This window comes from Stylophora pistillata, chromosome 3 (genome assembly GCF_964205215.1).
Source record: "Stylophora pistillata chromosome 3, jaStyPist1.2, whole genome shotgun sequence".
NCBI lineage: Eukaryota > Metazoa > Cnidaria > Anthozoa > Scleractinia > Pocilloporidae > Stylophora > Stylophora pistillata.
This window is the reverse complement of record NC_142521.1, coordinates 29,695,096-29,719,904: the sequence shown is the minus strand read 5'-3', so window position 1 is coordinate 29,719,904 and position 24,809 is coordinate 29,695,096. Positions and strand designations below refer to the sequence as shown.

The window sequence follows — 24,809 nt, the reverse complement described above, 5'->3', positions numbered from 1 at the left end:
CAGTATTTAGTTGCCTTTAGCACGAGGTTGTGATAACGATAATAAATTACCGCAACGCACGTACGCTTGGAGATTTTCGTAACTTTTTAAGTATTTTTAACATTTTAACAAATTTTAGCGTTTAAGTGTCTCCTGAAACGACATGGCAGGCCGTGGAGGGCGAGGCGCGGCGCTGTTACAGGTAAGCAAACTAACAAAACTTTTACACAATTGGATCTTTTATTACCCAAATTTTTGAAAACATTCAGTCTAAACAAGACTTTGCCTTGTGCTGTACCATTTAAAAAATTATTTTGAAGAAAATACCTGTAGTTTTACCGCCGCAAGCTTTAAAATGTATTTCCTGGCCATTTACGAGAGAATAAACAACAGTTTTTAATTTCGAATTGAGAAAGCGCACGTCGACGCTGAACCTCGTCAAAAGGTCACGTATGAGATATGATTGAGCATTCTCAGCTGGGACAGTGGGTTTGTTTGTGGTTTGAGTGTTATTGTTTTTCATTAGACCAATGGAGTATTTCTTGAGTAATCGTTTGATTGATCACAGTAGTTCCCTTTTTACCGGCACCGGTATTGGTGAGTGAATTTCGGTTGGCCAAGTGAATCGAGGATATCAGAAGGTGTCATTCGGTTACGGCTGACGTCACCGAAACTTCGGACACGTTCACAGATCGTTTTGAGAAGAAATCACTCTTCCCTTTCGATAGAGATATCTTGTGAATGTTACAAATTAGTAAAATTTCACCACGTCAAGGACAATTTGAATGACTTGTCTGGAAAACCTAAGACCTAGAAACCTAAGACCTAGAAACCGAAGACCTGGAAACTAAGACCTGGAAAACTAAGACCTGGAAAACTAAGACCTGGAAAACTAAGACCTGGAAAACTAAGACCTGGAAAACTAAGACCTGGAAAACTAACACCGGGAAAACTAAGACCAGGAAAACTGATGTTAGTTCTCACATATATCTCACGATTGTATTACTTACAATGACTATGAATGTATGCATGTTGGATTTGCTTTTTGGCCTAAACATTGATTTCATGAACACAAGCTTAGTGTGCAATAGCAAAGTCAGAGTTAAAGGATATATGTATATTCCAAAGTTTGTTTTATCCCTTCTAGTCAGGGTTGGTGGTTTTGAATGTTATCAACAGTCTTTGTATTTCAGGCATTAGAACAACCAGCCCGACCTCCAGGCCAAGGACAAAATGGATGGGTAAGTTATTAGCAAAATCTTTTCTACAAGTTTTGATGCAGTGGAGAAAAAATAAATGAGGAAAGTTAAGAGAGATGATGATAATATCATTTATTATCCAACTACACTTAGACGAGTACAAATAACGCCATAGACGAGTACAAATATCATGCGGTATTTGTACTCATCTATGGTAGAGTACCGGTTAAACAGGTTTTCTCGCATCGTGCAAGTGAAGAATTGGATTGTAGTTACAAAAAAAAAAAGTGGTGGACAATTTGAATCATATTTCGACAACGAAGAGTCAGAATGGTTGGCAAATATAGGTCAAAGTTTATTAGATGAATCGAACGAAGAAAAACCGCTTGATGACCAGAAAATTTCTTCATTTAATGAAGAAAATAGAAACAGCAACGCGCCAACTCCGTTCCACTTTGCATACTTCTGTCACGCACTCCCCGTAAGTAAATATCCACCGAAATTTGCCCGCACTGAAGTAACAGTTTGGTGTGTTGGATAATAAATAACTTATTAGATGTTTAGTTGTGTAGTATCACTGAGTATTTTTACTCGTTGTTTGTATTTCGACTCGCCCTACGGGCTCATCAAATTACGGCACAACTCGTAAAAATACTCTGCGATACTACACAACTAAACGTCTAAAAAGATATATATAGTAGAAAGTGTAACAGTTCTTGGAACAAAATGACTCAAGTAACTGTACTGCCCACAGCTAAAAACGTAGAGTAGTTTCCAGCAAGACAGTCACATCAGTCAAGTATTATTAAGAAAGTTATGGGTCATTACTGCTTTCCCTTTTTCTCCTTTTTTGTTAACTCAATCTGGTCAAAGTCAAGTGTACACTTTTGAGTTGGAAAGATTTAGTTCTCTTGATTGGAGGGTATTTCAATTTGTACTGCTGCTATATTATGTCATGGAGAGAATGGTCAAATGTGCCTTTGCCATAACAGTGTGAGGTTAAGGACAAGATGCAATCAGCTCATCCAGTTGCACCTGTTAATGATTTTCATTTCTGTCTTGATAGAATGGCCAGACACCACATCCTCAACAACCCTCTCATCAAGGGCCTCCACCACCAGGTCCTTCACATTATGGCCAGCGACAACCATACCCTCACCAGTATCAGCAGCAACAAGGTGGCTACCAACCACAATATTACGGACAGCAGCCACCTTACCAACATCAAGGCTTTAATCAGCAGCACCAGCAGCCACCTTACCAACAACTGCCTTATCAACAACAACAACCACCACCACCACCTTATTGGCAGGAACAACCACCTTACAGGCACCAGCAACCCTATCAGCAACAACACATGTATCCACAACAACAACAACAACAGCCATCACATCAGCAAGGACCACAGTATCACCAGCAACCACGTTACCCGTCAAATGTCCATCAAATTCCACAACAAAACCAGTCACAGATGCCTCAACAATATCAACGGGCCTCAGGTTTGGTTACTTTCCATATAAAGCATTCCTCATGTTAAAGTTGAATCTATATTCTTTTAATCTCAAGCAAGAAAATTAGATTGCCCTAAGACTTATTTTTGAATATTTACAGGTAGCAGTAGTGTGCAAGCTCTCTGCACTATTCTCTTAACATTACTTATGTTACTTACAGGAAGGACTTGGTCTGGCAATCAAGAATGTCTCAAGTTATTGATCACTTCCTTTATTCTTGTGACCTCTGTGTTTGATTCAGGGGGGAATGTTGTCAGTAGAAGTTAGATGCTTAACACTTTTGAGGGTTCAATGCTTAACTGAGTGATCAATTTGTTGAATGTTGATCTTTCCATGAAATCTTCAATATCTTTTGCATAGTGTTTGTGGACCAGTTGCCACTGTATAGATAGGGCATATAATTTTGGTGCACTTGCCGAAACTTCACAGGCGCTTATCACATGGTTGCATGTCAGTGATAAATTCAGACCTTGAGCTAAGAGGAGACCTGTTTTTGTGTGTGCGCATGTGTATGTGGGCATGTGTGTGCATGCTCCTGCTTCTTCCTTGCATTTTTTTTTTTTTTACCCAAAGTAAGGTCCCTCCCCTAGATTTGCCACTGCATGTATATCAGATGTGTTATCATGTCTCTGAACTGAGTAAAGATCTTTGCTTGTTTTAGGAGGGCGTGGTCAGTTGTATGGACACGGAGGACCAGCATATGGAGGTCCAGCACCCCCATATGGTCAGCTGCCTGCTTCAACAACCTTGGGTCAACAGCAAGCAGTATCTTATGGACGAGGTATCAGTTAACTTTCTTTTCAGGCACTTTAGTAGTAATAAGAATTGTAGATCTTTACTTCTTAACTTCCTGCCAACTCAAACTTAGACATTCACTTGTAAACCAGTTTTTCAAGAGGTATGCATGTTTCTTTCTTGATGGAATTCCTTCGATAGGAAATTAAATGCATCACAGTTGAGTATTCATTGAGGTTGAAGTCAGGACCCCACAAAATGTGTAAATATAGCATTATTATGTTTGGTACATAGGTGCTTGACTGGTTGGCAATCTCTATATATCTTCAAGCAGTGGTGCTAACTTATTGTACATCTTCTTTACTAGCAATTTTTTCTCATTTTCTGCAGGTGCCCAGGTGGCTACATCATACGGTAGAGGTGCCCCAGCACCATCTGTTCCTGCTTCATATGGGAGAGGTGGCACAACGGGGAACACTCCTCAGTCTCAACCCTTTGCAACACCAACTCCTGCACAACCCTCAGCTCCGTCAGAAAGATGCCTCTCTCCTCCTCAGCAGACTAAAGGACCTCAGGTAGGCTGGTGCATTTTAATTTTAAATTTGATTAGTCGGTGAAATTTTTTAGGGTCGTCTTTTTTCAATGAAATTCTTGCCTTAATTTGTTACAGGCACCAGTAGAGCAGATGGCAGGATTAAAAGTATCAGATGACATCATCAAGACGTAAGTGCTATCATGTCAGAAGATGTCTGTTAGAGTTGTTTGGTAATGTACCATGTTACTCGGCAGGCACTGTAAGGAGGGGTGATGAAGCAAATACTGTGTTATTGGGGATCCTATGTTTTTACTTGCTTGGAACTGCCTGCACAAATCTGTTGAGAATAATTTCTTGGGAAATTTCTGGAGTGATTAAGCCAGTAAATTAATTCTTAAGGAGGGACTTCTGTGGAGACAAGATGAATATTTTCTGGCAGTTTTTACAGCAGTGGAACTCAAAGCATGACTTGAATTTAGTTAAACTGTAGAAAACCTTTACAGGCTTCATGGATTCATTTTGCCAGAGTTAATAAAATGGGAGAATGTTCTCCTTGTCTAGATGAAAATGTGACCCTCCAGGATTTCCAGCATAATGGTGATAACACGAGCATGCGTGCGATGACACGCCACGCTAAGCATGATATGTGACACGCAAATTCCCATTTATTAACAAGGAAACAAAGAGTGTCACGGTAGCTTTTGTTTCTCACATCGTAACATGCTCAATCTTTTATTTTCAACAGCGTGTTATATGACACGCTTCATAGCGTGTTAAAGTCGTATATTATGGCACAGTACCGCGGAAAGAGTTGTTATGCAACCGAAGAGGTTAAGCAAGAAAGCCTTTAGTTTTAGAAGTTGCTCTGCACATTGAAAGAATGGTAGTGAAAAAGACGGCTTTATGTAAAAAGTTCTTCCTAGCACAAATGCTTTCACCGTACAGACTTCAAGCAGGGCCTAGCGACAGTTTGACGATTCGATGGCCCGGTAAATATTATGTTCAAGTAACAATGTGTTCAAAAAGTATTGTTTAATAGAGGATTTTGCTTCAAATCTAAGTTTTTTTCAGAATTTTCAGCGTAACGCTGCGCAATTTCTGGCCATGAAGGCAAGTAAACAACGCATGATTAAGCATGATGAATTTTACTGCATGGGCTTTGTACATGTAAGAAATTCATATGTTTTTCACTTATAACAGCAAATCAAATACTGTTTTGAATAAATCTGTTGTCCCGAAATATTTCTTTGCCATTTTAGTCTTGCTTCCTTATTACCGTATTTACCCGTGTATAAGTCGACCTTTTTTGACCAAATTTACACCCTAAAAATTCGACCTCGACTTATACACCGGGTATAAAAATCAACTTCAATTGATTGTTTACGCGTTGCTTATTGACGCTAAAATATCACAAGTCCATTCAATTGCTTTCAATAGGTGTGATATCACACCTTTCTGGTCTAATGTTGTCAGATTCAATAGAGCGGCTTTATAAACAATTTTCAGAACTACGAGCAACTCGCAACAATTATAAGTTATATCTCTTCAAACGATTCTCAACATGCCTAAACGAATGAAATACTCCGCTAAGTACAAGCTTTTAGTCATCAAATTTGCTGAAGAAACGAACAACTGTGCGGCCGCCAGGAAGTATAATGTGAACGAGAAGCTGGTTAGAGACTGGAGAAAGAATGCTGATAAGCTATCTCAAATGCCGAAGTCAAAATGTGCTGATCGAGGGAAAACCTGTCAGTGGCCTGGAATGAGAAGCAGGGGAGGTTGCTCAGCAAACAAAATGGCGGCACGCTCGATAACAAGTGAAGAATCTTTGCTGTTTTTTCCTCTCTCAGCCTTGACTTTCGCTCACATTTCATCCTAAAAGATACTTGATAATTCAAAAAAATTAGGGTCGACTTATACAAAGGATATACGATAAAATTGGCAATTTCTCAGGATTTTCGGGGGTCGACTTATACATCGAGTCGACTTATACACGGGTAAATACGGTAATAGATTCCATGGAACTTGAGATCTCTTCACTCACGGACAAATTTGCATATTCCCGTTTGAAATATGATCCACAGGCTCATTTGCACACATGCAAAAATATTTAGCGATTTTTATCTTTCATCTTGATTTTTGAGAGGAAATGAAATATGCACCTATTGCTTTTTTCGATGAAAATAAGTTCTTTAATTGGTCTTCTTTCACTGGAACTTGTTTTTTGGAAAATATGATTTTTAAAAATTTACTACACATTGTGTTTGGTTTCTCCAAAATTTTGACTTTTTGTTGGCACATATTAGATCAGGTTACATGGAAGCGTCAATGGGTTAAACTCGATCTTGCTATAAATTTCTGCGTTTTGAGAAAAGAAAAATAGGTTTCGTGTGACATTGTGATTTATTAGAAGATAACAGATGAAGTTTACAACATGAATCAGTGATTCAATGATGAAAATAAGTTACAAATGCAGGTTTTGCTTTAATTAATGGAGATAGTATAATTTTTGGCACATGCAATCTCTCACAGATGTTTTGATCTGACATGGGTATTATTTAACACGCCTGATATTTCGCACACCAGAGTGCAATATGACACGGCGTAACATGCCTTTTGTTTTCGCACCCTTTAACACGCTTCTTTGTTTAACCTGAACACGGTTCATTGTTTATATAGAAGAGAAGAAAATTTTAATCAGGAGTGCATCCTGACATGCTGCTACTGTGTTAATGAAAATTTCTTTTGTCTACCGTGCTAAAATAGTGTGGCTGTGTCATCACCATTATGCTGGGAGACCTGTGGAGGATCACAAATTATCTCGGGCTATCAAAATTTAACGGGACAATTCTGGGCAGTAGGTGAAGAACTCTCCATTCTCTGCTCTTAAACGAACACCTCACTATACTAGTGGCATCTGCAAGAAACACTCTGTGCCTCTAGATCACCCTATGATGTGGTTCAATTTTTACTCTTGCAACATTCTTACAGTTATCTCTTTCAGTCTAGATTTGATCTCAAAATTCTACGACTGATCATTACAACTGTAACATTGCTAAACAACTTGCTTTTAAAACTACTGTATGTATTATTAGCAACTGCATCATTATTACTGTTTTTGTTATCAGTTACGGCAGTTAAATATTACTCATGACCTCTTGTGATAACATAAAAATGATGTGGTTACTTACTTTTGCAGTCAAACAGGTGAAAAAGGATCTGCTGGAAAACAGTAAGTGTGTAACATTTCAGCAAAAAAAATTATCAGTAGAAGAGGACATGTAAATGAGACTAGTTGTAAAGTGAACCTAATTCTTGAAGGGAATCAAGGCCTTGCCCAGTGAGATGAATTTCCCCTTATTGTGTTAAGTACATTAGATGTTCAACAGTTTACTAGGGCCCAGTTGTATAAAGGACAAATAAAGCTATCCAATGGATAAATCACTTACCAGTGGAGAAGTGATAGCAATAGATAGGACATCATCTACCAGATAGAGATTATCCAGGGGATAGCATTATTGGACCCTGTAACAATCTAGGCTAGGTCTTAAACCCTCTAATCCTTAAGAGTGACTAAAATCTTATTTCTCCTTACAGTAACTCTCCTATATCACACATAATGGTCATGAGAATTAACAAAATTATCAACAACTAAAGAAGCTCTTAATTGTTAAACAAATTCTTCTTGTCAGATTTAGAAAAGAGTGAGGTGATCACAGCCCAATATTTATGAATTACTTTAAAAAGATAAAAATGTCACGGAGGGGAACTTTTGTCACAGAGGGGACATTACTGTCACAGAGGGGACATTACTGTCACAGAGGGGACATTACTGTTACAGAGGGGACATTGCTGTCACAGAGGGGATGTTACTGTCACAGAGAGGACATCACTGTCACAGAGGGGACATCACTGTAATGAAGAAAAATTAACTGTTACTGAAGATAAATGAAATGCAACAAACTATACTCTCCTCACTTAAAAGAGAAATTAATGTAACTATTGAGTTTAAAATTCAAATTAATTTACGTCAAAGGTGGATGTGAGTAGAACATTTTTACTGTCAAAAAAAGAGTTGCACATTTCATGACTAATACATGAACAAAAGTAAAGGATTCTGGGATTGTAGGCTCTGAGCATGATCACCACAGCACTGGCAGTTGCTTTAGAGCTGAAATGAGTTCTAAAGAGAGGACAAAGAAATACAGAGAAAGATTGAAAGAAAATGATGAAAATTATGAGATGGTTAAAGAGAAAGATTGAGACCGAATTTCAGGTTGATCATTCTTGTCTTTTTTCCCCTTCAATTCATCAAGAGCAAAAAACACTTTTTCTATATGAGTGCAGCTGGCAGTTTTGTCAAGCCCACCCACCAAAGAGCTGTCTGTAAGATGTGGAGTGCATTGCTTGTAGCAGATAATCAGCCTAGTCCAGGGGACTGGTCCTTTCATGTAAACAGTTCTACTGATATACAGCAACAAGAAACAGATTATGATTGTGGTGTGTTTGTTTGCATGTTTGCGAGAGCCCTTGCTCTTTCCTGTCCTCTTGTCCTTAACAAGGACATGGTGGATGTAAGTAAATCCATTATTCATGATCTCCATGTTCAACATCTCAGCCCAGTACCTTCTAAGGGGGTTGAGGTGGGGATGTACCTTGCTGTAGACTATGTCACAACTTTTTATTTTGGCCGGGTGATTTCTGTGGAAGATGGCTTTGTAGAATTCAAGTTCTAACACAGCATAAGCTGTGCCACCTATGACTGGCCAAGACGAGGCGACATGGACAGGGTACATTGCAGTTGTATTTTTTATGGTCCTGTAATGCTGGAAGGCAATCGCCCATTTACATTTTCAGTTCAAGGTGAAGTTGAGAAAGTGCACCTGTTTTTCAAAAAGCAGGACTAATTCTGAGCACAAGAAAGCCTATGATAACTGTCTGTCTTTTACAGCATTTATGAAAATGAGATTTGAGCTTTTTGGAGGTTTATTCACTTAAAGTGTACTGGATTTTAGACTACTTTAGTATGAACTGGATATTGTCAACAGTTAGCTGTACAGCTGTACATATACAAGTATTAAAACTTGTAAGTCATTATCACCTCTGAATCTGTGGCACTATTCAACATTCAGCTTATATAATTATTATATTTACATCTTGCATATCATACATGCATGCATATTTGCAGTCTACAATGCAGTTTTAAGCCTTTTTATTAAGAGACAGACAGAGAGACAAAACCTTGAAATATCTGAGTTGCTTACATTTTTAGTTATACATGTAAGTTTTAAAAATGTTGTATATGTTTTTGTATACACCAGGTCTTATTGAACCATTGGTGTTATCTTGAGTACTTTACATGAACCTAAAATTTCCAAATTAAAACTAAAAAAAGAAAAAACATGAAGGTTGTTTTAAGAAATGTGTTGTATCATATGAACAAACAGCATGACACAACTTTCCAGAATACTTTCCAGAATACTTGTCTTTAAAGGCTTGACGACAAGTACGACAGCCAACCTTTTTGATGTGGTCAAGCTTTAAAGAATATCTTGAAAAGAATTGAATTAAACTGGGGCTGTAAACTCATATTAAGGCTGGAAAATTGGTTCAAATTGATCACTGCTGCCTATTGGACAAAAGGTCCCCTCCATGACAATAACCACGAGCACTTACTGTTCCTGTTCAATGTAAGAGAGGAGGAACGCCTTTTCCATTTAAGGCAGTTTTATTGTTGATTAACATCTAAATAAACTATGTACTAAATTATTGTTGCTGCCATTATAGATTCACAGAAATCTGAGATTAAATTTTAACTTTCAGTTTTCGTAGTTTCTCTGGTCCCCTCCGTGACAATCTAAATAAATGACTAATTCCCCCCAAATGTGGAAGAAGTCATTTGGAAATAGTTTGATTTAAAACAATCATTAGCTGTTCTATCCATTAGAAGTCCACAGTGAACTGAATTATATTAAGCTGGGGAGCTATCCATGATATTCTCCTCTGAATTGTCCCCTCCGTGACATGCAAAATACTGTGGAATGGCCCCTATACATGTTTGTTAGTTTCTCAACTTCCATTCTATATGTATATTAAGTATTTGTATGTTGCTAACACTATCTTTTCCTGCTTTTAGGATGTCACTTTGTGCCAACTTCATACCTATCAGATTTATTGAACAAAAGATATATCAATACCATGTCAGTTACAGGTAAGACAGATTTTGTGTTGATATAGTTATTAGAGAGGTGGCAGGCAAATTACTTGTGGGCTGCAGTTCAATTTTAGCACATGACAGTGCAAACCGTTTTTGGAAACCAACAGATTGTAATAACATAGATTCTGTACAATAGTAACTCATTTATTTTCTTTGTCATTCATACATGTAGCCCAGAAATTGACAGCAAGAAAACAAGACATGGTCTCCTGAAGAGCCATAAGGAAGTTTTAGGACCAGCCAGTGCTTTTGATGGGGCTACTTTATTCCTTCCAAAACAGTTGGAAAGTCCAGTTAGTGATGATATTTTGTTAAGCATTGAGCACTTCACTGACTGATTGAATATAAACCAAGCTTTGTTGCTCCAAATGTTATCAATTTTAATCACGGATAGTTTGCATTTAGAAAGTTGGATTGTCAGCTGTTTATTGTGTGTCAAACAATTTTGCCCTGTGGTGTACAGGAAGATCTCTTAAAACCTCAAATTTCTGTTTTAATTTATTTTAACGTAACTTGTGACACCTCATTATTGGTTAAGAAAGTAATGGTTGTATAAAACAGATGTTTTGAGTCAAAAGTAATTCCTAATTTTGCTGGTTGATTTTCTCATTACAGACTGTACTGGAGTCTGAGAGAAGAACAGATGGAGAAAAAGTGACCATTGCTGTAACCTTCACAAGAGTTGTTCCACCTGATGACTGTTTACAGTTGCTAAACATTATATTTAGAAGGTAGTTTTCATTTTTGTGTCTGCAGGTTTATTTGACCTATACATTAGTTTTCATCAGTTATCATAAATAACTTTGGAATTTTGTAAATATAAAATCTTACAGAAATCATCTAATTTAACAAGTGATGAGTACCGAATTTTTTATCTGAGCTCACCTTGTAGGGCAACTTAGATGTTCAGAAGTAATTAAGATAAGACAAAAAATGAAAGGGCTCTGTCATTAAATTCTGGGTCAAATCTTATTACAGAGAGAACTGATCTTGAGAGTTCACTTTCCTTCCAGAGTTATGTCACGTCTTCACCTCACACAAGTTGGGCGATACTACTATGATCCCCACAGACCTGCCAGTATTCCTCAGCATAAGATTGAACTTTGGCCTGGTTACATCACTTCTATTCAATGTTATGAAGGTATGATGTTCATACAACAGCTAAATAGAAGACTTCCCTTTTTTTGCTCTCTAATTGGTTTTTTCCCCTTCTTTTAGGTGGAATGATGCTGTTATGTGATGTATCACACAGGCTTCTTAGAACAGAAACTTGTTACGATCTCATGTGAGTTATTGTTCATTTGGATATTCTAAGACATGAAGTTTGAATTACATAGATGTCTCGTTTTTGTTCTCTAAATAGATTTCTTTTTGCAACCTAAGTGTAAAAAATACAACAATTCACTTTCTTTGTAATCTTTATGCTGTCTCTTTACTCTCTAGGCATCAATTGTATTTAAAGCGCAAGGACCGCTTTCAAGAAGAATGCAAGAAACAGCTTGTAGGAAATATTGTATTGACAAGGTGATCAATTAACTAAGTACTTAGCTGTGTCTAGTACAGGGGTTTCAAAATGGTTTGAAGTAGGTGGCCGACTCTGGAAAAGTAGGCGGCTGTGATAACGCTGAGATTGTTTGTCACGAGCAGACTGTTATGACCAGAGTAGCCAGAGACATACAATCAAGTAGCTGGCAGAACTCCGGCGGTCACTGGCTTGTTTTGAAACCACTGCTAGTATGTGAAACACATGTGGCAACAGTCTTGATTGATTCTTGTTCCTCATTAAAAACTTATTACAACCTAGGTACAACAACAAGACATATAGAATTGATGATATAGCTTTCGATCAAAACCCAACAAGTACCTTTACATTCCATACTGGAGAGCAGATGTCTTATGTGGACTATTACAGGTATGACTGTCACTCTTGGATTTTCCTTTGGATTCTCTAGGGAAAGGGGACAGTTTTGCTGACATAATAGACAAAGAAAATATTGCTGTTTGCTATTTTTTCAGCACAGTTGTGTAGCAGATTTTTAAAAGTTTATGTTTTTGTCTATTTTGAAGTTGAGGATTTCCCACAGAATGGCTCATTGAAACTCAAATGAGCTACCCTCAATTAAAACTGATTCATTCTTAGGAGATTGTATATTGCTGCAAATCAAATTGTGACTGAACCTTACTCCTGGTTGAATAGTATAGATTCCACTTTTAATGTTTGTTGTATGCAGCAGTTCTCTGATGTGTTCATTTAGGATTCTCTTTAGCAAGTCTCCACTAACGATTAAAGCAAAGCATACAACAATTGTGCATCACTAGGGAAGGCTGCAGCTCAAACTTGAGCACAAGAGGAATGGAAGGTTTTGATATTCCTCTGCTGATGCTTACACCTACATGTAAGTGGCAGCTGTCCCCTCCAGCTTTCTAGCGCCTTATGCTCCTGCATCTACAGATGCCTTTTGTTTCTAGTGGGGATGTTTTCTGTTAGCCAAGCATAATCTACAAAGCTATTTATGGGGTATTTATTAAACACAATCAGTGTAGATTAGGATCATTTTGAAAATCACTGAAAATAGACTGTTTGCTTGTTGCCTTCAATTTCTGGTTTCTAGTAAAGTATATGGCATAGAGCTGCAAGATCTGGAGCAGCCCCTACTTATCCACCGACCAAAAGACAAAGAACAACAGAAAGTGAGTTGAAAATCCTCAGTTCAAGAGTTTTTGAGAACCCCATCTGTGTATTTCACCTAATAATTGGACATCTAACTGATAATGCACCTATTTTTGATAGGCAAAGAACCATACAAACTGTACCTATTACATTTGAAGTGATTCTTTGCTTGTCCTTTTAATATTATGCTTGATTAGTTGGGTTAGATTTTACATAATCAACTAGACTTTTAATAGCAATACTTAGTCCCTTTTTTACAAACCACTGATCACTGTCCAGAAAGTAGACTCATACAAGAGGTTGATGTTGTTATTTTAGGGTAGGAAACTAGGATTGGTTTGTCTGGTACCAGAACTCTGTAATATCACTGGGCTTACAGATGCTGTGAGACAAGACTTCAGAGTTATGAAGGTCAGTACAAATGGGAAAAGTGAAACACAGTTTGGTATGATTATTTTTAACATGGTTTGAAGAAAGGAAAATTGAATTTGACTTACAACACTTGATTGTAAACTGTTGTCAGTCTTCAATGGAAGGAAGGGTATACTTTGTAATTCAGAAACAAGTGGTAAATACAGCTACTGTTACACTTTGCAGGACATTGCTGCACACACTAGAGTCGGTCCCATGCAGAGGCAGCAAGCAATGTTAAAGTTCATTGACAACATCAACTCTTGTCCCGAGGTAAAGTTCTGCATGTTATACTAAACCTTTGATGTTGTTTGCCATGAAATCTTGAGTTTTTTTATGTTTGAGAAACCCTAGGAAATTAATCATAGATTATTAAAACCAGAGTGAAAAATTGCATTAATCTTTAAACCTCTCCATTAACACTTTCCAGAGTTTTATTGCAGATCTGAATTATTGGGAAAGAAAAACTAATCTAGCATCAAATTCTCAAAATCTATTCACTAATGATATAATTGGTCTTGTTAACTGATGTACATTTACTCTGTACATTTCCCTCTTTCAGGCCCTTCAAGAACTCACATCTTGGGGAGTGCAGCTTGATCAGACTATGCTTCAAGTAAGTCAGTTTGTGGAATATTTCGCTACATCCAAAACCTGTTACCCACAGAAGATCAATGAACTTGAGTACAAAACCTTTTTTTTCACGTCAGTAACCCCTAAAGCTGTTGTCAGATGCCAAATGTGAACCTAATGGTAAAGACAAGCATGACTTCGTCAATCTTAAACTTAAAGTTTGTAAGAGCAAACTAGCTTTTGTAGCAATACTGAAAAGGTAGTATCGGTGATGTTTACCTTCTCTGAAATAAATGTGAAATTGATACATTCAGATCTGACAAATTGGTGACACTTGAAAAGAGGGCTTTTCAAAACCTCTTGTAACAGTTATGTATGCCTTCATCAACTCCAATTTGATTGAGGAAACAATCAGCTTCAAGGTTACAGTAGTTACGGTAAATTAAGTTATAAACAGCTGATCAAAAGTCAACATTTTATTTTCCCTCCTAGACTGAAGGTCGTCTGCTTCCATTTGAGAAGATAATCCTTGGAAGCACATCATTTATTTCCAGCCCTCAGGCTGACTGGGGCCAGCAAGCTGTCAAGGAGCAAGTTATTACACCTGTTCCTCTGCGTAACTGGTTGGTGCTGTATGTCAACAGAGACAAGAGTAAAGCTGTGGAGTTTGTCAGCATGATGAACAAGGTGACACCAGCCATGGGTATTGAGGTGAGAGATCTGATGTTATCGTAACAATAATTGTAATTTGAGGAAGTCAAAACAGAATGAAATAGTGCAATTTTAATACACACATTGGAACTGGAAATGAACCATAGCAATGTATGAGAAAAAGATATTTTTTCAACCATGTCAGCCAGTTTTTCTGAGTATGATTTTCCTGTTTGTGAGTTTGGGTTTCCTCCCCAAAACTTGTACTACGAACTATTTCTGAGCCACTCGGCCCCTTTCAAATTATTATTTTGATAAAAATGTTTCTTCTACTCATGTTTGGTTACTGTTTTGTACACTGCTCGTCCTTACTGCCTTGATTTTTCCAATATAGCCTTGCATACCATTTTCAGAGTTCCTGCGCTCCTTTCATTGAATTTAATTTTTTGTTTTTAAGGAATGAAAACCCTTGAATTTAGACTCGGTCCTTGAAAATTTCTGAAAAGTCCTTGAAGATAAGTGCAGATGAATCAAAGTCGAAGTTTTCTTTTGTTTTCGGTGTTGAAAGTGTAGCACAAATCGCGAAAATGAGTTTTCCTTTCAAATCCCGCGTGCGATTATGATGTTTGACTTGATATTTGTATATTTTGTACCTGATTGGTGCTTTGAAAATAACCTTGGTTACTTAGCACATGATCACTCTGATGTGCAAGCTTGAAGTCACGTTCGTTGGACTTTTCGGCCGGTCCTGCATGCATTGTTTTTTAATTCTATTAGCTTCTATTTAATGCAGAAGGTCCTTGAATTTGAGAGCCAAGGTCCTTGAAAATGACCGAAAAAGTCCTTGAAAGTCCTTGAATTGAGTTCCCTGAAAAAGTGTAATAACCCTGCATTTTTGTTAATAATAAGATTAGCAAAAGGAAAATGGTTTATAATTTCAAACAGTTATGTTAACTAGCCTGTGATACCGTGATTATTTTTTTTTAACAGGTGCATCAACCTAATATGCTTGAGCTGAGAGATGATAGAACTGAGACATACCTACGTATGATCCGAGAACACCTCAACCCACAAACTCAAGTGGTTGTAGTCATCTTTCCCACTTCAAGAGACGATCGTTACTCTGCAGTGAAAAAGCTGTGCTGTGTAGAAAGTCCTGTTCCATCTCAGGTAACGTTGTTGGGCATCTTCCAGGGTCATGTAGTTTTTTTTAAGCATATTTCACTTTAGCTTGTTGCACCAAGGTTTTGTGTATATTTTGCTCGCAGAGCTCTCAGGGTACAAGTTAATGTTTTCTAGTAAAATTTATTTTCTTCGTTCCTTGGAAAAGTTTTGATCTTGGAATAACTTGTTTAGATTTTTAAACATTATTTGTTGTTCATTTGATTGCATTCTCATGAAGTGATACAAGAGGTTTTTCTTAGTTTAATTATTGCACGGTAGTCTTTCGTTTTTTTAATTTGACAACTTCAAAATGCTTGGTAGTTTTCTTATTTTTGTCAATGCTCTTCTTGTCTTTCTAACCTCCAGGTTATCAATGCCAAGACAATTTCACAGCAGAACAAACTACGGAGCGTCACGCAAAAGATCGCCCTGCAGATTAACTGCAAACTGGGTGGAGAACTATGGGCCCTAGACATTCCACTGGTCAGTATAATTATGGTTTGTTTGTCGCAGAAAGGAAGAACGGTACAACTGACAATTTTCATTACCTCAGCGTGACACAAATATTTTAAGAGTAAATTAAAGACTGTTTGTAACTTGTTCCTTGAAAGTGATACATGTTGTCTCATGACAACGATCTACTTTACGCTTTGCTTTTGGTATTTTAACTGACAACCTGCAGCATTGTTCTTCATATGATAAGCAGAATCCTACACGCATTTTGGTTAGTTCTTATTGTCGATTGGAGTACAGACATATAGAAGACGTCACTGTTTACCCTTCAATCCCTAACATTAGTTTGCATGTTCTCCATTCTGTACTGTATAAATTTTTAAGCTGCTGACAAGAATTCGTTTTTAACAGTCAAAAGGTTCTTTTTCGCTCCTGACCTTAATGTGTGATTCAGGGGTGATGCTGTAAGGAGAAATTAGATGCTCGTCACTCCTTAAAGTCCCTATTCACCCTCAGGGGTTTATATATATTTACATTCTTTGCGTTATCAGGATTACTCTCCGAAAAAAATTTTTTTGATTGATTAAATATTTCCCGAGATAATTATGCCGCCTCAAAGTTCGTCCTATGGCCACACCCTTCTGATTTGGCCGGGCTAAGTTAATACTGGTAACTAAAGGCCCTCGTGACGTCACAGCAAGAACGTCTTTCGATCGATGTCCCTACATTCATTTGAACATGCCTTTAGACGAATCTGGTGTATTTGAGCAATCAGCCACCACGCAACGAGTCGGCATTTTCACATCATTTTACAGCAATAGACACATGTTCTTATACAAGAAGTTAACATTCGTTCTTGCAGTGACGTCACTCGACCCAGTAATTCTCTCCCGGCCGAGTCAAAAGGGCGTGGCCAAAAGAGTAACTTTGAGGCGGCATATCTCGGGAAATATTAAATCAATCGCAAAAAATTTTTTTCGAGGTTAATCCTGATAACCCAAAGAATCGAAATATATCTAAACCTCTGAGGGTGAATAGGGACTTTAAGGGTTAAAGAGGTTGATAACATTTTACTATTAAATCGTAAAAAAAAAATAGTCAGCTGCGGTCATTTACTAAACAGACGCACGACAACATGGAATCTGTTTGTAAATCTGATAACATTTTTTTTGTGAATACTTCCCCATAAGACAACTTTTTCTCGCAACGTAACTATGGTGGCCATCTTGTCAACAGAAAAGCCTTATGGTAATTGGTATTGATGTGTATCATGATGCCTCTCGCGGTGGCCGATCAGTCTGTGGATTTGTAGCAAGCATGAATAAGAGTCTAACTCGGTGGAACTCCAGAGTGTGTTTCCAGTCACCTGGTCAGGAACTCATTGATGGGCTTAAAATGTGCTTGGTTTCTTCTCTGAAAAAGTACCACGAGGTAAGTAACTTGCTCGCTCTTTAAATCAGTGGGTTTTTCAAGGTCTGAATGAATTATCTGAGCGGTCTAAATAGTACTTGGTTTGTCAGTCAGGTTATTCCCTGTATTTTCTTGTAGATAAATCACACTTTGCCCGACCGTATAGTTGTTTACCGTGATGGCGTCGGTGATGGGCAATTGAAGACTGTGGCTGGGTATGAAGTGCAACAGCTCTCCGAGTGTTTTGTTCACTTTGGTGTTAACTATCACCCCAAGATGGCGGTGGTTATCGTGTCAAAGAGAATCAATGCAAGAATCTTTGCAGCTCAGGTTAGTGACACCAACTATGGCGGGATTCACACGTAGTCATTCGTGTGAATGGACGCGTATAAGTACCGCAAAGGAAACAGTGGTTGTCAGGAGTCCTTAATGAGCTTATGCAGAGCGCTCTACCCAAGAGAAGAGGGGGAGTAACGATCTTACTGAATGCTTACTATGTGGTTTGGTGTTAGGCTTGCAAGAGAGAAAAATGCTTTATCATGCAGTTCACAATATCTTTTGCGCCATAAGTTGGCATTGTGGAATGTGAAAAATCACGTACTTCTAGAGAAAGCTTTCTTTTTTTTTTTCTCAGTACGACATTTGTATTTAGTGTTCAGACAGTCAAAGGTGTGGAGTAGAAGCGAGTTAAGTGGAGCAATTTCAATGTTGTCATTGCAGGGAGGTGGGCCCAGGCCCAAACTTGATAACCCCGGTCCCGGCACCGTACTGGACCACACGATCACAAGGAAAGACTGGTATGTGGAAGGAGTAACCCTATTATCCTCAAATTGAACAGTGAGAAAGATTATGCGTGTTACTAGACTACGAATCTAACAAAAAATCCACGAACTCTCTTAAAGCCGCCTGAAATAGACCTCCACCCAGACGTTTTGTAGAGAATATAATTTCCCTTTTCTTGAAAACAAACGTGGTTTCTTTTGGAAATTACAACGGCCTATCTGGATTATGGCAACAAAATGTAGTTCCTTTTTGTCTTTCTCTCAAATCTTTTGCATTATCTAATTTACCATCGGCCGAGTTTGTAGCTAAAATTATTTTTTTATGTTGTATTTGCAGGTACGATTTTTTCCTCATCAGTCAGCATGTACGGCAAGGCACAGTCACCCCAACCCGCTACATTATTGTGCACGACAAGTCAGAGTTGAAACCAGATTACATGCAAAGGTAAACAGGACCGGGATCCTCTCTGTGTTGGGTGTTAGCATGCATCCTTTAGAACAAGCTCATATTGGCCATAACGTGATTCGAGCAATTCAATTAACCTCTTCGTGAAATATCGTTACAAAGGTAATCGTGCAAGTAATGGTACTGGGAAAGCATTTTTGGCCCAGATTTTTATTCTTTCCGGTCGCGGAGTTTAGCCATCGCATCAAACTATTTTTCAGAGATTTCTGCCCATTGAAAGGCGGGCTATTACGTGACAAAAATGTCTACATGTAATTGTAGACCATATTCTTCCCACCATTGTAAGCATGGTGTATTATGATTCGTTTTGTTTTATTGTGATCTGTTTTGGAAACATTGGTGCACTGGGTGGGAGTGGCCTAAATGTGGGGAATGGTCAGCGTATCCTTATGAATTCTTTTCGCGGTTTTTTCTCCAGCCATTTGGCGTATAAAATCGCAGAGAATTTTCTGTCGCGTTTTTTTTTTTATTTTTTATTTTTCTGCCGCAATGGAGCCCAATGAGAACACTTTTTTGTCCGGCATGTATCGGTTACGTAGCCCATACTTGTAACACGTTACTGACATGAGTTTCAACATTTCCCGTTTACGATATAAGTACCGCGTTTATAGAAGGTCAAAGTCTTTTATGACTTGTTACTTTACAGATTATCGTACAAGCTTACTCATCTTTATTACAACTGGCCTGGTACAGTGAGGGTGCCTGCTCCATGCCAGGTATGCTTTTTGAAGTATTTGTTAGGAATGAGTCAATCATTTACAATTATGGCTTTAAGATTTATTCTTTCCATGCGCGGAGTTTACCCATCGTATCAAGCTATTTTTCTGAGATTTCTGTTTATTGAAAGGGTGGCTGTTACGTGACAGATAGGTCTAGTTGTAGACAAGATTCTACCCATGACGACGTTCTTCCTCAAAAGAGATACAACTTCCCCTAGGATAATATGAACTTAGTGACTGAGTAGTGGCCGCATGGGAAAATATTTAGCTCGAAGTAATGACTTGCGTACTGACCATCATCTGACCATTAGGGGTGTCTATTCTCGAGACTTTTGTTTGAACCTGAGTACACTGACTTGCACACAAAAAAGGGGAATGGTTCTGCTGTAAAAACTTTTATTCTTTAAGTCAGAACAAGACACCCATAATTCATCGAGAAGCCCGATTGAATCCATAATTCAATCCACGTTCTTGAAAAAGGGAAAGATCCGTATAAGCGTCGTGACTCCGTCAAACCTTCCAGCCGAACACTTTCGTTATTATTTTCAATGAGATCGCGCGCGTGGGGCCGTACGGTCATAATAAACATCATTAGTAGCTGCCCCTAATAGCATTTTCTTTCCTTTACCGATTTATTTTAACTATTGCCTGTTGCAATTGTACCGTAAGAGTTCTCATATTCCATCTAAAGGAAATAACTCGGAGATGGGGTCCGATCATCTGATTTGTGTTACTTTTCTTTTGTTTTCAGTATGCCCACAAGTTAGCTTACCTTGTGGGTCAGAACATCCACAATGAACCGTCACATGATCTATCTGATCGTCTGTTCTTCCTTTAACCAGTTGGGTGGCGATAGAAGCGTTACGATGTCTTTCCCCGCAGTATTCGGACACAGAACATGTAGACCGGCGAGTGTCCATTCTTTGGACTACAAAAGCCAGTCTTCTGGACGGGCTATGATTTATAAAATATACTTTGTTACTTTTCATATTTATTTATTTTGATTATCAGACTACATATGTAAATATTCATCTGGCAAAATACGTTGATGAACAAAAACGATTTGAGAATCGTATCTCTAGAAGCAAGTTTTTAGTTTTTGTAATGCAAAGAATTAATTGAACAAACACAATCCCTTTGTAATAGTCGTGTACCCGTAGGTAATAAGGGTGACTTGTTTTAAAAGTCGAGGTTTCAGCTTAAATAATTATTTACAAAACAGTTGAGGTGAAGCCGAATAGAGTCTTACATTAGTTATGGAGTCGTTTATTGTTCATGTTCAGAGTTTGCCCTCGAATACGTTTGGTACTCACTTTCAGCGTTTTTCCACACTTTTTAAAATTAAAACTTCGAAATTAGAGACGGCTCTCGTTGAAATTGTATTCATATTAAAAAAAAAAAAATGTTCAGCTAACAACTACGAAATCGGTTGATTTATTGATATATGTTTAAGAAATTCCCATTTCGTGAAATGCTAGCTGAATTTTATTGTGCACGTGTCAAACCCACAGGACAATCAATTTTTTTTACGATATTAGGATTTAAATGTTTTTCAATGCACAAGTTTTACGACGGTAATGGACCTCACGTTTGATTGGACAATATTCGATGTGTCACGAATTTCACAACCGCGAAGGATTGCTTATGAGTGGATAGCTTTCTGTTTCTCTCCATTTGAAACTCGAGTTCACAAACTAGGAATACTGAGAATTACTGGCAACTGGACTTGAAAAGCTTGTTCTTTTCACTGAAAGATGCGATGCAGTTATCGTTTAGTTACGTCAAGGGGCATTCAGGTTGGAGTTCAAATTAAAGGCACCAAGAGTTCTGTGCGTATTCACCATACCTTGATCCTTTTATGATCTGGCCGGTAATTTTCCCTTATTTTAATATTGATTTTCTTGGACTTCCGACACTAGATCGAATTTTGATCTAAAATGTTAATCGAATGACATTAGATTTTGTTAGACATTTGAGAATAAATATTAGCGAGAAAAACACACAACGTTTCGATGACTCCATGTCATCATTCTCAAGTGAGAAGAGAATAAAAATAAATAGCTACTTTATACCGTACGAAGGTGACAAACGTAAAAAGTTAAAAATTTCTTTTAAAAATTTAAATACATAATTGCGCGTGTTGAGTTCATAAATGTAAACTATTAAATAAATAGTTTCGCGCATATGGAATCAGATTGTTTGTTCAAGGAGGGCTTCATCTTCTTTATGAAAAGCATTTCATGAACTAAACAGTCCAGTTTCCCGGTGCACTTTTTAAGTACGTTGAAATGCTTGGTCAGGTCGCCGATGGTTTGTAGGCCGTGGTCGTTCTTTAGATGTTTGCCGATGGCCGAATTACGGTGCTCATTAATACGTTGATGTAAATGCCGGCTGGTGTAAAAATGTCAATCACTGGTATTTGTGAGTCAACCCTTACGCCCTAACATCTGGGGTCAATTCAATAAAACTTTTACACTTGTAATTTACAAGTTGGACCGTTGTTTTTACAAGTGTAGGCGAAAACGAGTTTAATCAACATCGTTGCAAGTCCAAGTTTCAAGTGTCCGACTTGTAATTACAGGTGTAGCACTACACTTGTAGAATTCAGTAGATATCCATTTCAATAAACGTTTTACAATATTCGAACTCGTATTTCTGAGGTAATTCGACTTGTAAATTACAAGTCATAAGTCACTTGTAAAATTTATATACAATGATAAAAATTGTTCAGTATTGAGTAAAATCATACTTTCTTGCAGCGATGAAGAACTTAGAGAACATCAAATCTTTGGTCAGCCTCGAAATTTTAAGGAAAGACAGGCTGTTTGACATTACAAATCTACGATTTTATTTGGGTCACCTTAACGGTTCAATTATTCGCTTACAGGGTATTTGTTAACACGTTAATGAGTTGCAATATGATAACTTTTGCTTTATCGTTTTCTCGTGCAAGTAAATCTTTCCTTAGTTTTTCTATTTCCAGACCTAGTTCTGGGCACCCTGGTCGTAGTTTCTTTTTTTCAACCGCATAAGCTCTTCTACAGCCGGTTCTCCCGAGGCAGCTCTTATCCCTTTTGAGCCTTCTATGCTTGTTGTTCACTTTTAATTTGGGATGAGGAAGCATTCGCAAATGGCCTAGGCTGTGCCCCATTGAAGAGGATCGTGAGTCCTCTTCACTAGGCTCAGTTATTACTGCTATCGTCTCATCCAACTCCGGCATCCCTTGAATTTCTTCAGTTGGAGCGGCCCCACTAGTACCTGGCCCTTCTGCATTTATAACAGACACTGCCCAGAAAATCATTAGACAGGAATTTGTAGTGCATGTGAGGCATTGTTGTGCGATTTCTGCAATGACGATGTCTGTCTGGGGCCTGAGCAGGCTCTAAATTGGCACTCTCATGCCCAACTATGTCCAGAACAGTTTCGCCCAACTTAGCAAGCTGGCCGCTGCCTCCACTTCCCGTCTTCTTTTGCTGACTGACGTCGCCCGCTGAATGTTTGCCCACAGAACATCTCGCAAACCTACAGCACTCTCTATTCCCACACCATTCATTTGAACACGAATGTTCTCCTACGCCTCTTGCTTTTTCTTTTTGGTTACCGTCTAAGAAAACGGTCGCAGCAGGACAGATTTCATATCTCTCACAAGCTGTGCCAGTAACAGTTTTATTGTTTAGAAAGCTGAATTCTGAAAATATGTCCTTTCGAGAATAAGTCAGTAGTTGTTCAGAGCCGCGCTTTTTCCCCACAAGTGTAAAGACATTTGTAGGTTACACTTGTAAGACACCTTGAACTACACTTGTCAATTCCAGTGCAGAAAATATTTTTATTGAATTGATGTTATCACAAGTCGGACTTTACATGTCTAAATTACACTTGTAAAAGCTACAAGTGTAAAAGTTTTATTGAATTGACCCCTGTATGCGGATTCTATTTTCTGTTTCCTTTATTTCCGAAGGCGCTGACATAGAGTTTGTTTGACAAGCAGGACCCTCCTTATTTGGTGTTCATTTTTCTTTATTCTCCTGCAGTTCAGTTGTTGGTCCAGTTGTTGGAAAGCCGATTAGCACTAATCCCAGGGTTAAATTCTAAACCCGGTTTCTTGTTTCTCTACTCAAGAACCCTTTTGGGATAATTTCCCATATTCTTTTTAGAGCATCCAATCATTAAATTGTAGACAGAAATAGTTATACTGAATTTTCTTTTAAAGGTTTCAGATCTGAAATCAAATTTCACGCTAACCCTGGGTTATTTTAACCCAGCTTTGAACAACCCGGCTCCGGCCTTTGTTTGATCCAGGGCGGATATTGTTAGAAGAAATAAGATGCTAGTTACTCGGGGGAGGGGGGCGCGGTGAAAGGTAATCTGTGGCTGCCTCAGTTTTGCATTCTCCTTGTGATGGCCAGTTTAGCTCCAGTCTCCCTCTATCAATTAGTTGCGAAACTTACACGAATCGCGATTGGCTGAGTTGATTGCCTTGGTTTTAGTTTAAAGTGATTTGGTGGAAATGTGACCTATTAAGAAGACGCGTCGAACTATCGCTGAACGTTTAAGATTGTGTTTACTTCTTACCAGTTTATCATGTCAGTTTTCTAATTATCAACTTTCCAAAATCGCAAAATTAGGAGTAATCAAACCTATGTCATTTTGGTTAAGTTTATTAAAATATAATTTTTAAAAAAGAAATAAAGTTTGTGCAATTCCAAAATTGTTTTTTTACGTTGTCCATATAAAGTTACTTCGTGCAATTTTAGCGAGGAACTATGGTTTAAATCAAAATCGCTTCTTAGGTTGCACTATCCCCAAAAAACAAAGTTTCGCCGCGCCTCAATCTCAGGACCAGGCCAGGCCACAATAACTTTAGCATCCAAGCCTTGTCTTGTTAATCACCATGGAAACTAATTTCTCTGATATCTTACAATGACTCGCACGCAAGGTGCATTTGCTTCTTGGGAAGTTGAAGTGGCCACAGCCCAGTAAAAAATTAGTATGTGTAATCAAATGGCGACGAGTGAAATTAGGAAATAATTTCACACGCGTTTTGTCAAAATTCTGATAATTTCCCGAGCCTTTAGGCGAGGGAAATTATCAGAATTTTGACAAAACGCAAGTGAAATTATTTCCTAATTTCACGAGAAAACCATTTGATTACCTTTTAATATCGTGGGTGACAAATTACGTCTTGTTTACACACGGAGGCGTAAAATCGCTCGAGTACTTAATCCAACTGCTCGGGAAGAATCGTCTCCAGGTTTACTCAAGGCTATTTTTGTCACCCCACTTCTCAAAAACTCGCACCCAGTTAATTGTGCTCTTTCGCGTATTTAAATTTT

The 24,809-nt window shown here is 38.1% G+C and overlaps 1 protein-coding gene across 1 annotated transcript; it reads left to right on the top strand.

The window, feature by feature from the left end:
- On the top strand, positions 1-21,659 carry LOC111343124 (piwi-like protein 1). Its single transcript, XM_022950268.2, has 27 exons — positions 1-181; positions 1,173-1,220; positions 2,245-2,677; positions 3,351-3,470; positions 3,815-3,999; positions 4,095-4,147; positions 7,159-7,191; positions 10,096-10,170; positions 10,349-10,469; positions 10,792-10,907; positions 11,190-11,317; positions 11,395-11,461; positions 11,620-11,700; positions 11,981-12,088; positions 12,789-12,867; positions 13,166-13,258; positions 13,445-13,531; positions 13,821-13,874; positions 14,324-14,542; positions 15,473-15,652; positions 16,013-16,129; positions 17,336-17,530; positions 17,648-17,839; positions 18,230-18,306; positions 18,629-18,736; positions 19,404-19,473; positions 20,228-21,659. The coding sequence occupies exons 1-27, from the start codon at positions 143-145 to the stop codon at positions 20,312-20,314; spliced, it is 3,165 nt and encodes a 1,054-aa protein (XP_022806003.2). The 5' UTR covers positions 1-142; the 3' UTR covers positions 20,315-21,659.
- Positions 21,660-24,809: the final 3,150 nt, after the last annotated feature.

Bases quoted from the DNA above. Each gene is read 5' to 3' on its own strand.
- LOC111343124 (XM_022950268.2), top strand. From the start codon at position 143: ATGGCAGGCCGTGGAGGGCGAGGCGCGGCGCTGTTACAG. The intron at 7,192-10,095 runs GTAAGTGTGTAA...TCCTGCTTTTAG, and splicing joins AAAGGATCTGCTGGAAAACA to GATGTCACTTTGTGCCAACT. The intron at 12,089-12,788 runs GTATGACTGTCA...TCTGGTTTCTAG, and splicing joins TCTTATGTGGACTATTACAG to TAAAGTATATGGCATAGAGC.